The 12952-nt window shown below is 50.4% G+C and overlaps 2 protein-coding genes across 2 annotated transcripts in view; one reads left to right on the top strand and one right to left on the bottom strand.

Moving 5' to 3' along the window:
* The window catches only part of FAM151B (family with sequence similarity 151 member B), a 36453-nt gene that overhangs the window by 3868 nt on the left and 19633 nt on the right, over nt 1-12952 (bottom strand). The window lies entirely within an intron of this gene.
* On the top strand, nt 5882-11938 carry ANKRD34B (ankyrin repeat domain 34B). Its single transcript, XM_085566392.1, has 4 exons — nt 5882-6684; nt 8074-8208; nt 9266-9315; nt 9554-11938. Exon 4 carries the CDS (start codon nt 9576-9578, stop codon nt 11055-11057), a length of 1482 nt encoding a protein of 493 aa, XP_085422518.1. The 5' UTR covers nt 5882-6684; nt 8074-8208; nt 9266-9315; nt 9554-9575; the 3' UTR covers nt 11058-11938.

Genomic DNA, 12952 nt, shown 5'->3' with positions numbered 1-12952 from the left:
GCCCTTCACTGGCGATCCCTGCTTCACCTCAGTAATTTAAAATTGATGGGCCACTGAATTGCACTAAAGCTTGTTCAGTTGTACTAAGGAGCACTTTAGAAGCATTTAGTCTTTGTAGCTCTGTATCAGTAGCTCATCAAACATGCCCAAAAAAGCTCCTGGAAATTATTTCTTGTGAAAACAGCTGGAAAAAGAGCTTAATTTTCACAAGAGCAAGAAGGAACTTTTAATCACTATACCTCCTCTTGTTAGGTTTTGCTCAAAAAGATTAAAATTTAGATCTGGTCCCATTAGCAGTTCTAGGTGGAAAACCTCATTAATGTAACACATCTAAGTTCAGAAATATTTCTTTTTTCCTGATTAATTTTAAATCTTTTTTTTTTATGATTGTTCAGTTGTTTATCTCATAGAAGGCAACCAGTTTGACTGGAGTCCTTTACTCACTGAGTATTTTTGTGCATTTGCTATTTCAGCCAGTCAAAATTTATTTCTTTAGTGTTGACTCTCAGTGGCTCTCATGAAATTATGGTTATCTTTCCAATGGAATCATGTAAATTCTGTTCCTTTTGTTGCAGACCAATTTCACATTTTTTCTGCACAATTCACTGTATTTTTTCATAGTATGTAATTCAGATATTTTAGAAACTGCTTCAGACATAAAAGTACAGACAAGGTTCTGCTGCAATCTAAACAGCAATTTATAAACATATCTATGAGAAAGATTCTGCTCTAAGGATGTTCACAGACTGTGGGAGCTGGCAAAAGATAGTTATCTCCTGAGCCTGCTGATTTATAGCAGCTGTGAAGGCAGCACTTGAATTGAGCAGCATTGCAAAGGCTTGTGCCCATGGAACACGACATTTATTGCAATATATTCTCTAAAGCTGTTAGAGGGAGCCCTGCTTCCATCACCAGCCACAATTATTCCTGCAAGTGTCACAAGTGCAGTTCCCACACACACTCAGTTTTTTAATCGAAGTACTCGGCGATAAACCACCAAACACTTCAGAGAGATTATTTATCCAGGCAGAAGGCTCCACGTCCTAAATAGCTAATCAAAGCAAGCGTGATGGAAGCCAGGAGATACCTGGGCACTGCCTGGAGGCAGAGGGTCACACCAGAGCCTGGCGGGCCCACGGAGCCTGTTGGCAGGGACAGTGCAGTGCCACCAGCCTGTGCGCCTCCAGATTGCTGGGAAACAAACCAGTAACAGAACAAGGCACTTCTCTAGACTTTACACTGCACGCATGGGCTTTTTGTGAGACTCTTCATAGACTCCTAATTCCTTCTGTTTGGTTTTGGTCATTATTTTTGAAGCACAAATCATAGCACTCCACTTGTCTCTTAGACCTCTCAACTGATGTCTCTACATCAGTACCATAATCCCCTTTCAAGACTTTGAACAAGCAAGCAGCTGTGCCTGTTACATTTAAGAGACACATTTTTAAGAACACTGTTGTTTACAAGATGAACGTGTTCTTGTCAGCAAACAGTTCTACTACAGATAACATCTGCCTCTGTACCTAATGGTTTAGAATGTATTTAAGGTTCCAAATTAGTATATCAGAAAAATGGTTTCAGGGTTTGGGTTTTTTTCCAGTCAACTAAACCAAGTTAATTAGGCTTCTGTATTTTCCATTCATTCACCATTTTGAAAATAATTCTATACACTAATACATAATAAAGTAACTGAATTACTAGAATGACTTAGGTTACGTTGTATCATGTTCAAATACTCACATGGCAATGTATTAATATATAAGTAATTGCATATGTAAGCATCATGGCTCCTTCCCTTGAATGAGTTCTTGCTGGTGTAGGCTGAGGCTGGCCAGGACCAAACAGACACCACAGAGTGTGTACAATTTCTCATGGGAAGCAAAATCCAAAACTAGGGCAGGGGGTGAGGATGTCAGATCAATTTCAACTATTTCCATTCATTTCCTTTCTTTTATTTTCCTATGAACAAAGGCCCAACTGTGGTTGATGACACTAGGGCCCCACAGGAGTGCCCAGGCTGCCAGGTGCCAAGCCAGGGCTTTCAGCTCTGAGACCACCTTCCCAAAACAGGGCTTCTGGGCTCCAGGCCTGCAGCCCAGTGCTGGGCTTCCTCCAGCTTGCTGGCAGCTGGTGTCCAGAAAACTAAATATGTCATTTTCCTGCCTGTCTGCCCATATCTGGGCACAGTTTATCAAGAATCACCCACCTGGGGCCATGCTGTGATCTCAGAAATGCTCATCAGGTTGTGGCCTTGATGAGCAGCACCTGGGCTGAGCTCCTCCTGAGCTACCAGAGACACTGTCTGCTCCCAGGATCTGGTGCTGGCTAGTGAGCAAGTCCAAGTAGAAAAACATTCTCCTTGTTGAACACTCAGAGAAAGCTGTCAAGCAGAATTGTAATCCGGATGGAGCATTACTGTGACTAGCACTGTGACCTACAAACATTGGCCCCTACAAGCCTTGTAGGTCCTAAGTGAGTCCTTCCCTGAGCGGGGGGCCATTTCCCACAGGGGAAATGCACAGGGATTGTGCACACCCGAGCAGGCTCTGGCTCTGAGTGTGTGACTGTGAGTGTGCTACAGAAAATGGAGTAAGGTGTTGCTCTCTGATTCCTTAAATGCACTAGATTCGTAAGTCAGGCCTGTGAGCAACTGTCATGCTTGTAGTAAATTCTACAGTCCTTTGTTAAATTCTTTAAATTAGGCTATTAATTCAGTGCCAATATGTTTAAGTGCTGTTAAAATCTTCAGGCTAAAGCTTTGGTCAAGTCTGAAGCTATGTTTTGCAGGCATGTCCAGTCTGAACCCTCTAACTCAGTGACAGGGTCTCCCTTATCACTTTGCATCCTCATCCTTTCCCATTCTTCCTCTTTCTCCTGTCTTCAGCCTCCACATATATTACTTCCATTTGATTTTAATTTTAGATTGATTGATCTAGATTTTGATCTCTGTGCTTGGACTGTGAGTAGTAGAGTGAAGCATGCCAATGAACTTTGTTGCACTTTCACTTCTTTATTAAATCTGATTTGGTAATACCTTTTCCAGTGATTCTTTGAGCAATCTAAAACCCGTTTGTGACAAACATTTTTAGTTAATTAAAAGTCTTCTATTAGAATTCTTCTACCATGAAACTTTCTGGTACATATCCAGGTAGCCTAGCTGTTAGTGAAATACAGGAGAGGGTTATCAAGAAGTGTGATAAACAAATATGCCATGTGCATATGCAAACATCTTCTGTGTTTTATAATAAAATTTGTGCTTCATGGATGTGTTGCCTGCTCTGGCTTTCCACTCTCCTTCACTTTCAGCAGAAACTTCTTGATGCCAGTAGTTGTTTTTCTATCCAACCAAGAGTATCCATGGTGATGTTTATAAGAAAAAAATCTAATTATCTTCATAAAAGTGTTCTTCCAAGAGCTGGTTTGATACGCAGGGGGTTTTTGGGGGTTTTTTTTTTGGTCAGTGATTCATGTTGTCTATCCAGCTCAACAGCACAATGCAGGCAAGGATGGAAGGAGGAATAAGAAAGGGGACATATAGAGCTGCAAGAAGTACAGAAGTGGTACTGTTTCAGCAGCAGGAGTGCTGGTATAGACACGAGTGTACACTGCCTCTCCATCTCACAGAATTAACCCAACAACAGGACTGTGAAGAGCAGTAAACTCCTCAAGAGTGGGTGCTCAGTACACAAGATTTTCTGAGGCTGCATGGCAAAGACTGAGTATTAAGAATGTGGATGAGGTAGGGGAGAAAAGAAAGCAACAATAATTAGAATCTTGCCACGGGCAAACAAAGCTCCAGAACATCTGTGGACATTCTCCCAACTTAGTTTTTGAAAGAGAAGGTTCAAGAGTAACTGAACTTGGAATGTTGTTTGTCTTAGTGGCTTATTCATACTATTTATCCAGCTCTTAGTCATGACAGCTTCTCATTGATCCTGACGTGCACTTTTGAAAAATAGCAAGGCACAAATGCCCTTCACACTGCTCCTGGAACGTTCTCTCTCTGTGATGCCGAGCTCAGTGCTGTGCAGCTGGATGCTGTGCTCTGGCTTGCTGCTCCTCTTCCAGCTGTGGTGGCTCGTTTGGCTGCCAGCTCACCCTCACCTGCCCTGCCGGTGCGCGGCTCTCACCTGGCGGCTCCCACCTGGGCTGTGTGCTCGCACAGCGTCGGTGAGGTGGCCATGCCTCGCCAGGGCTCTGCAGGGTCTCTCACACCCCTCATCTGCGACGTCGCCCCGCCAGGTGAACTCCAAAAACCCCCTTGGGGCCTCTGGGGAGCATCAGGAGGTGCTGTGGGTCACAGACGTGTGTGCGAACACCCCACGAGCACCAGCACAGGCGGCTGCAGGAGAGCGCAGCGTGGTGATAGGGAAGGGAAGGGAAGGGAAGGGAAGGGAAGGGAAGGGAAGGGAAGGGAAGGGAAGGGAAGGGAAGGGAAGGGAAGGGAAGGGAAGGGAAGGGAAGGGAAGGGAAGGGAAGGGAAGGGAAGGGAAGGGAAGGGAAGGGCTGGCTGCTCCAGGGCAGCCGTGCTCGTGAGCCGCAGATCTCCTGCCATGACCCAAGGAAGGCCGTGGGCAGGGCCCACCCGCATTTCCACAGGGCCTTTGGCAGTGTCCCTGGCGATCCCCACAGGACCTCAGTCAGAAGCGAGGAGGCTCAGGCTGCTGCTCCTGGGTAGCCTGGAAGAGACAGTGCCCAGAAAGGGTCTCACAGCTGTGCAGCAGAGGAGAATGCACACAGGCAGAGCAGCATCCTTCCAGCAGCGCTGCCTGGCAGGGGAAGAGCCGACGGCACGAACCAGCCAAGGCTCTGCCTCTGAGCCCCAGGAAACCCTTTGTCACTGTGAGGGAGACCGAGCTCCGGCACAAGCTGCCCAGAAAGGTGCGGGTCTGTCCTCGGAGGCATTAAACAAATGGTGGCAGGGTGTTCCTGGGTGATCAGGAGGCTTGGGCTGGATGAGCTCCAGAGATCCCCTCCAGGCTCCACCAGGCTGTGTTGTTGTGAAGGTGTCCTAAGCTTGCATGGAAACCAAGTGTCTTTGACTGTGCCTTGAAATTTCACAGGATTCTAGCCTGTGAAACTAACCAGGAATTACTGCGAAGTTGAACTTGGTCACACCTGAGGGAAGCCTCTCCTTGGGCTCAGCTGCGTCTCAGCCCCGTTAAATCCTGCCCTGGGTGTCTGGAAGCAGCGTGGTGGTGAGGAGGGTGTTCTGCGGGCTGTTCCCCCGCTGGCAGGAGGTCACAGAGCACAGCCAGGGACCCCTGGGTGCTGCCTGTGCCCGGAGCAGCCGCCCCGCGCCAGGGCAAACCCGGAGGTGCTGCGGGCCGGGGGTCCGGAGGTGTGGGGGGCTCTGAGCTTGGGACAGTGTGAGGGTGCGTGGGGTGACAGCAGGGGTGAGGGGTGGGCAAGAGCAGGGTGGTGTGGGGTTTGTAGAGTCTCAGGGCTGTGGGAGTGTGAAGGATATTTGGGGTGGGAGAGGTTTTGAGGGGTCTGAGGGGTGTGTGGGCTGTGTGGGGTACGAGGAGGGTGAAGGTTGTGGGTGTGAAGGGTATTTGGAGTGTGAGAAGTGTTCGGGGTGCTGGGGTGCGGCTGCGGAGGGGACCGGGGGGCAGCAGGCGTGTGCAGCCGTGGGGTCCCGATGCCGTGGGTCCGGACGCCGTGGGTCCCGATGCCGTGGGTCCGGATGCCGTGGGTCCCGATGCCGTGGGTCCCGATGCCGTGGGTCCCGATGCCGTGGGTCCCGATGCCGTGGGTCTGTGCCGGCGGGCACCGGGCGGGACCGCGGTGCGGGGGTGGGCTCGGGGGTGGGGGCTGCGAGGGGCAGCGCAGCCCCGCCGAAGCCGGGGGCGGTGCCGGGGGCGGCGCTCGGTGTCCCGGCGCTGCCGAGCGTCCCGGTGCCGCCGGCTCGTCCCGTCCGTCCGTCCGTCCGCGCTCGGCGTCCCGGTGCCGCTGGACCGGCGGCTCGTCCCGTCCCGGTGCCGCTGGACCGGCGGCTCGTCCCGTCCGTCCGTCCGTCCGCGCTCGGCGTCCCGGTGCCGCTGGACCGGCGGCTCGTCCCGTCCCGGTGCCGCTGGAGCGGCGGCTGGTCCCGTCCATCCGTCCGTCCGTCCGTCCGTGCTCGGTGTCCCGGTGCCGCTGGAGCGGAGGCTCGTCCCGTCCCGGTGCCGCTGGAGTGGCGGCTCGTCCCGTCCGTCCGTCCGTCCGTCCGCACTCGGTGTCCCAGTGCCGCTGGAGCGGCGGCTCGTCCCGTCCATCAGTCCGTCCGTCCGTCCGTCCGCACTCGGTGTCCCAGTGCCGCTGGAGCGGCGGCTCGTCCCGTCCATCAGTCCGTCCGTCCGTCCGCACTCGGTGTCCCAGTGCCGCTGGAGCGGCGGCTCGTCCTGTCCGTCCGTCCGTCCGTCCGCGCTCGGTGTCCCGGTGCCGCTGGACCGGCGGCTGGTCCCGTCCCGGTGCCGCTGGAGCGGCGGCTCGTCCCGTCCGTCCGTCCATCCGTCCGTCCGTCCGTCCGCGCTCGGTGTCCCGGTGCCGCTGGAGCGGAGGCTGGTCCCGTCCCGGTGCCGCTGGAGCGGCAGCTCGTCCCGTCCGTCCGTCCGTCCGCCCGCGCTCGGTGTCCCGGTGCCGCCGGGCTCGTCCCGCCCGCAGCGCAGGGAGCGGCGCCGCCGCCTCGCCGCTGACAGCGCGGTAAAGTATTTGAACTCGCTCTCGCAGCCTTTATCCAGCGCCCGTGTGCCTGCGTGCTGCTGTCCGCGCCGCTCTCTGTCCGCAGGGAAGTTTGCGGTGCCCGCTTGCTCCCGGCTCCGCTTCAGGGAGCGCTCGGAGCCGGCAGGCTGCGAGTTCTGGCGGAAACTTTGGGCGGGTGGTGGTGGTGGAGCGGCTCTGGCAGCGTTGGAAAGGTGATTGTTGTAAATCAGAAGTAGCTTGTACGTGGTAAATTCATACTAGCAAAACAAGCTTTTACTACCCTGACTGAATTTGCCAGGTTTAATGTGTATATGAACAATCGTACAAATACCAAAGTGCTCACGCTCTTCCAGTGTGAAAGCACGTCTTTTTTCCGAGATGAGAATCAATGACAATTTCACTGGAATGATTCTAGACTCTCTAAACACAACTGTGAGAGCTTGTTTAACTGTGAGGGTGCTGAGGCTCGGAGGGCAGATCTGTCTCTCATAATAAACAGGTGAGGAATACTTTGCAAGAACTCCTTCATTCCTATCACGCATTCATGACACTGTTGCCTGTATTTATTTGTTATAACGTCGATGAGCTCTTTCCCTCGCAGTGATGTGATTAGACTATTAGATTCAGAACCAGATTTTCATACTATGAGCTGCCTGGTGCTATTTTCTCTCAGAGTACTTTCCAGGACAATATTACTGTTTGGCAACAAAGCTAAACACTTTCTAAACAGCACAGTGCAGGAATATTATTTACACAAGCATAAGATGAATTTGTGGGTGATTTTACAGACTAGCCCATGATTCAGTGTCACACACTGAGTTACGTAAGTTCCTCGTTCCTCAGAATGCTTTAAAGCTTGAAGCTGCTTTCAAAGTTTATCTTCACAGGTGAGAGGCACCTGTGTCAGTCCGGGTAGCCTGGGAACTCGTGGAGTGCTTCTGACACTTAATTTCATTTAGCAGGTAATTTCATTTAGGAATGTTGTAGAGTCTCAATCTGTTCTGCACCGATCTGCAATCAACTATCCAATAAATCACTCTTTTAGGGAATCTGCTTGGCCGGTGATCTTTCACTTCAGAAAAGCCAGGTGTGGGGTTTTTGGAGCAGGTTGTAGCCAGACCAGGTGTGACATGATTAACAGATGAAGCTGTGGCTCTCATCCAGCATTCGGGAGTGTGTTCTGCATTATGTTGTTCCGGCTGTGAACCTGTAACGCTGTCTTTTGATTGTACAGCATCTGATTCTGAAGTATTTCTGTGCTTCTCTTCTGCATTTCACGATCTTCTCTTCACTTTTCTCTGCACAGAAACGTCTCAGGCTTTCTCCAGGCAAGTTCATAGCTGTCAGCTCCATGCACTCCTAACTTTCTGACTTCAACTGTTGTCTTAGGTCAGCCTCCCACCCCCTCAGAGCAGCAGTCCTGCTGAAGTCGGTGGAAACAGTGAATTTCAGCAACAGAAGGGGTTAGATGAGATGTCACAAAAGCAGCCTCACCTTCAGCCCTGACCTGCTGCTCCACTTCAGGTAGCATTATTCTCTTTCCACGCCTGATTTATATTTAATGTTCTTTTGGCCATAAAAGGCATTTCTACAGATGAAATGGCTTATGTAATAAAAGCTATATGCCATCACTTATGTAAAGTGAGCAGTTAAGCATCAGAAGAGCTTTAGATACATACAAAAGAAATGTAAAATCACCAAAAACTTCCAGGTAGATCAAAACCAGGGAAGAACACAATCAGAATTCCAGCATGTGTGTTTTCTACCAGGTCTTTCTCTGCAGTTTCCTTCTGGAAATCTAAATGCACAAATTGATTGGATACATTTATAAAAGACTTTACAATAATCCTAAATACATTACTTGTCAAAAGTACACATAAAAATCATGATAATGATTTGCACTTCCATGAAAGCTGAGATAGACAGTACTGAGTCCTGTACTTTTAGTATAATGGAGTGAATCCCTAAATTAATTTCAATATTTCAATGCAAATACCTTTTAAAAATGTTTTATCAAGATAGAAGAGTGAAAAAAACAAGCCACCAGTCAAAGTGAGATTTCCTCACCAGATTTACAGGGAGTAAATCTGAGTCTCTTTTTTTTTTTTTTTTTTGCTTGTTGGACTTTTGGAACAAAGTATATTGAGATCGTCCTTCGATTTTGCTATTCACTGTAAAACAGAATGAAATTACTGCTTTTCAGGTAATCACCAGAACATTACTAGTGTTCTCAGTGATGCATAGAAATTATTACTTAATTGCCTTTACAGGTAAACCATGTAAACATTTTTATTTCTCTAGAAATGCATTGTAAATACATGCATGTAATAATTTAATGCATATTTAATCTTGTATGGCTCTGCAGAGAGCAATATTAAAGACTGATTTTTTTTTCCTCTAAAGGTTTTCCTTACACACAGGTAGGCAAGCACATACAAGACACAGAAGTTTTAGTTGCACGTCTGCAGGTATACATTCCTCTATGAATGAATATTGTTATTTGTGCCACATTAAGCTCTTAATTTTTTGTGTGAAACCTCCTGATTCTCTTTGATGCTGTCAAATGTTTCTTTTGTTGTAGAGCTGATACTGTCTGCTCAGGCAGAGGGCTGTGTGAAGGACAGTCAAAAAGTAAGAAGGTGACAATCACGCTTTAATCTTATATAATTGCATAATCTTATATAATTATATGGAAGGGTTTTTTTAAAGTTTTTAACATATTTGTTGTAAGTCTAAAGGGCGGGAAAACCTTCCTTCTTTTCTTCCTTCGTATTTTTTTCAGCAAAGTTCGCAGGAGCTGTTGGCAGATCCAGCCCCGTTTCATTGTTCTTTCCCGTTTCCCCCTCCCTCGGCGCGGCTGCCCGGGCAGCCGGGCTGGGCAGAGCAGGGCGATGGAGGCCGTGGACGTGCCGCCCGAGGGATACTCGCTGCTCAAGGCCGTGTACCAGCGGCGGCTGCGCCTGACGCGGCTGCTGCTCGACGGCGGGGCCTACGTCAACGAGAGCAACAGCCGCGGCCAGACCCCGCTGATGGTGGCCTGCATGACCCAGCACGCCGACCTGCAGAGCGCCAGCAAGGCCAGGATGGTCAAGTACCTGCTGGACAACAAGGCCGACCCCAACATCCAGGACACGTCGGGGAAGACGGCGCTGATGCACGCCTGCCTGGAGAAGGCCGGCGCCGAGGTCGTGTCCCTGCTGCTGACGAGCGGCGCCGACCCCAGCCTGGCCGACCACTCCAACCGCTCCGCGCTGGTGTACGCCATCAACGCTGCCGACAGAGACACCCTGGAGCTGCTGCTCGAGGCCTGCAAGGCGCGGGGCAAAGAAGTCATCATCATCACCACCGACAGGTCCGCCTCAGGCAGGCAGAAAACCAAGCAGTACCTGAACGTGCCTCCTCCAGACCTGGAGGAATGCACCTCCCCGGCTGATTGCGCCTCCCCGTCAGAAATAGAGCCAAACGAGGGGCCAGAAGACCCCTTCAGCTTTAAAGAGCTGTATGGTGGGCAACAGCGGGACAACTCGTCTGAACGAGTGCCTCTAATGACCAAATCCAGCTCCACACCAGCACGGTTCAAGCTGACGCAGGTGCTGCAGTGCGACCCGTGGCTGAAGTGCTGTCCAGCAGTGTTTCAGCAGAGGAAAATTGCTTCTCCACAAGAATTTCAGTGCATCAGTCCCATGGAAGAGCTCTCCTGTAAAGTCACTGGCCTCGACTTGTGCAAGAGTGTCACCGGTCACAAAAGCAGAGACAGGAAGGACGCTGCTCAGGTGCTGAAAACCCCTGATCAAACCATGTCAAGGAAAGAATTGCACGATGCAGTAAACTATCAGACTCCTCTTGCTGAAGAGAAACATAACCCCAGTGAGATTCCCATGGGCATGGATGCCAGTTTGGGACAAATCAGCTTACTTTCAAACCTTGGTAGTATTATCAAGAAAGGAAGTGGAGAACCAAATTACAACATCTCCAGTTCTCAGTTAACTAACACTCTAGTTCCTGCTGCTGATACCAAAGGTAGTAAGTCACCAAAAGGAAATAAAGAGATTCTTCCCACATACCAGACTTTGTTACCAAGTCCAAGAAGAGTTCTGGAGATGTCTCCTGTTTCTCCAAGAGGCAGAAATCAGGCTCCTCTAGAGGAAGAGGGCTCAGGAGCCCTAGTGTTGGATCAGACGAGGCCAGGCTTCCTGCCTCCGCTGAATGTGAGCCCCCGTCCCCCAGTTCCAGAGCTCACTGTCATAAACACAGTTTCTGGAATGATTTCTTATGGACAAACTCACTTAGTACCACCGGGATCTGCCTTCCCTAAGGGGACCAAAGAGACAAATCTGCTGCGGAGGAGGCCGTACGAGCAGATCACAGTCTGAGCAGATTCAGCAGCTACTGAATCTTAAACAGGAGAGCAAAGGGGATCTTTACAATATGTAAATATTCACTGCAGTCCTTGACTGTAATGGTATGTATCACAAAATAGAGCAGGTCTGAGATGTAATGTCTGCCTTAGGATGAGTGGGATAGCTCAGAAACTAAATGAAAAGACATCTAATGCAGCTGTCTTCTGCAAACTGTGTTTATTTTGCTGGTTTTGTAAAGCTTTCAACTTGGCCTGTGGCAGACAACCCACAACAGTCCTCAAGCATAGCACTTCTCATTGTAGGTTGTAAATACCACCCCTCCCAGCTTCCCCCAAACACACACCTTCCAGCACCTGGAGAGGTGGTGCCCGTGGAATTTGGGACCCTGAGGCGTTTGGCTGCATGCTGGACACCAGAGCGTGCACGTGTCCAGCTGTACAGACACAGAAACCCCAGAGACGTCAGCGTGCAGGGGTGGGTGACACAGGCGCACAGCTGGTGACACGGGTGTTGCAGCTGGTGGCACGGGTGTCAGAGCTGGTGACATGGGTGTCAGAGCTGGTGACACAGGCACACAGCTGGTGGCACAGGCACACAGCTGGTGGCACGGGTGCACAGCTGGTGGCACAGGCACACAGCTGGTGGCACAGATGTCAGAGCTGGTGACATGGGTGTCAGAGCTGGTGGCACAGGCACACAGCTGGTGGCACGGGTGTCAGAGCTGGTGGCACGGGCGTCGCAGGGCGGTGCTGCCCACCAACCCCAGCTGCGGGCTGGCAGCTGGCCGCTCGCCTGGCTGCTCCCGGGCTGTGCTGGGGCCAGGGCAGCGCTGCCGGGGCCAGCCAGGCGAGTGGCCAGCCGGGCTGTGGCACTGGCCAGCCCCAGCTGTGCCCGGGCACTGTGGCCTCTGGAACCCGCTCCCCGGGGAAAAGCGAGGGTGAGGGAGGCAGAGCCCACACCACAGACGGGCTCTGCAGCCTCCCGCAGTCCTGGAGCCCCCAAAAAGAGACCTGCAGGGTCTCAGCCCTCCTCAGTGGGCACCGGGGCACACCCAGAGTGTCTGCACCAGCAGGGCACGGCACGCACGTTCAGGAGTGGGAAGAGCTGTCCTCCCGCTCAGACAGACCCAAAAGAGACAACCCAGCAGCTCCTGGAGAAGCTGTGGCTGTCCCACCCCTGGGAGTGCTCCAGGCCAGGCTGGACGGCGCTGGGAGAAGCCTGCTCTAGTGGAAGGGGTCTCTGCCACGGCAGGACCTCGCAGTGAGACAGGCTTTTATTTCAGGTGGTTTCCAACCAAACCACTCTGTGACCCAGTGAGTCTCATTATGAAGCTCACCTGGGAGATGGAAACCCACATTTTGTCTAATTTGAAACAGAGCGCTGAATTCCCCACAAGCGGAAGGCAGTCCTCTGCAGCCTCCGAGCTACTGCATATTTTAAACTATCTCTGTCTAAAAATCCTTCTTTCCTTCAGTGTCTTGTGATTCCAAGTATCCCCCTTGCCTTTGTGTGCATCCCATAGATGCTGGATTTCTGGTATTGCATTTGGCATTTAGATCTCATCTTCTAAATTTTAAGAAAAAGTGGACGTGTTCTGTTGTAATTTACAGAAATTAGTTGTATTGAACCTGTCTGTGTGTAATGTGAATTTCAGTATACTAAAAATAGGTATTTTTTCCCTGAAAATACTCAGTGGGTATGTTGCAGCTTCAAAGTTCACCAAATCTGACAATGCCTAAAAAAGGCCTGTAATGTTATTTAGCTTTGCACTTAGTAGGAGACAATTTAACGGGGATCTTAAGCATAAAACAGTGCTAAGGGGATCTTAAACCAATTTAAAGAGGATTGGAGGCATAAAACAATTTGAAGGGGATCACAAACATAAAAATATTTAATGGGGATCATCA

This window comes from Lonchura striata, chromosome Z (assembly GCF_050655825.1).
Source record: "Lonchura striata isolate lonStrDom1 chromosome Z, ASM5065582v1, whole genome shotgun sequence".
Classification (NCBI taxonomy): domain Eukaryota; kingdom Metazoa; phylum Chordata; class Aves; order Passeriformes; family Estrildidae; genus Lonchura; species Lonchura striata.
The sequence above is the reverse complement of the archived record's forward strand: the minus strand, read 5'-3'. Positions and strand labels throughout refer to the sequence as shown.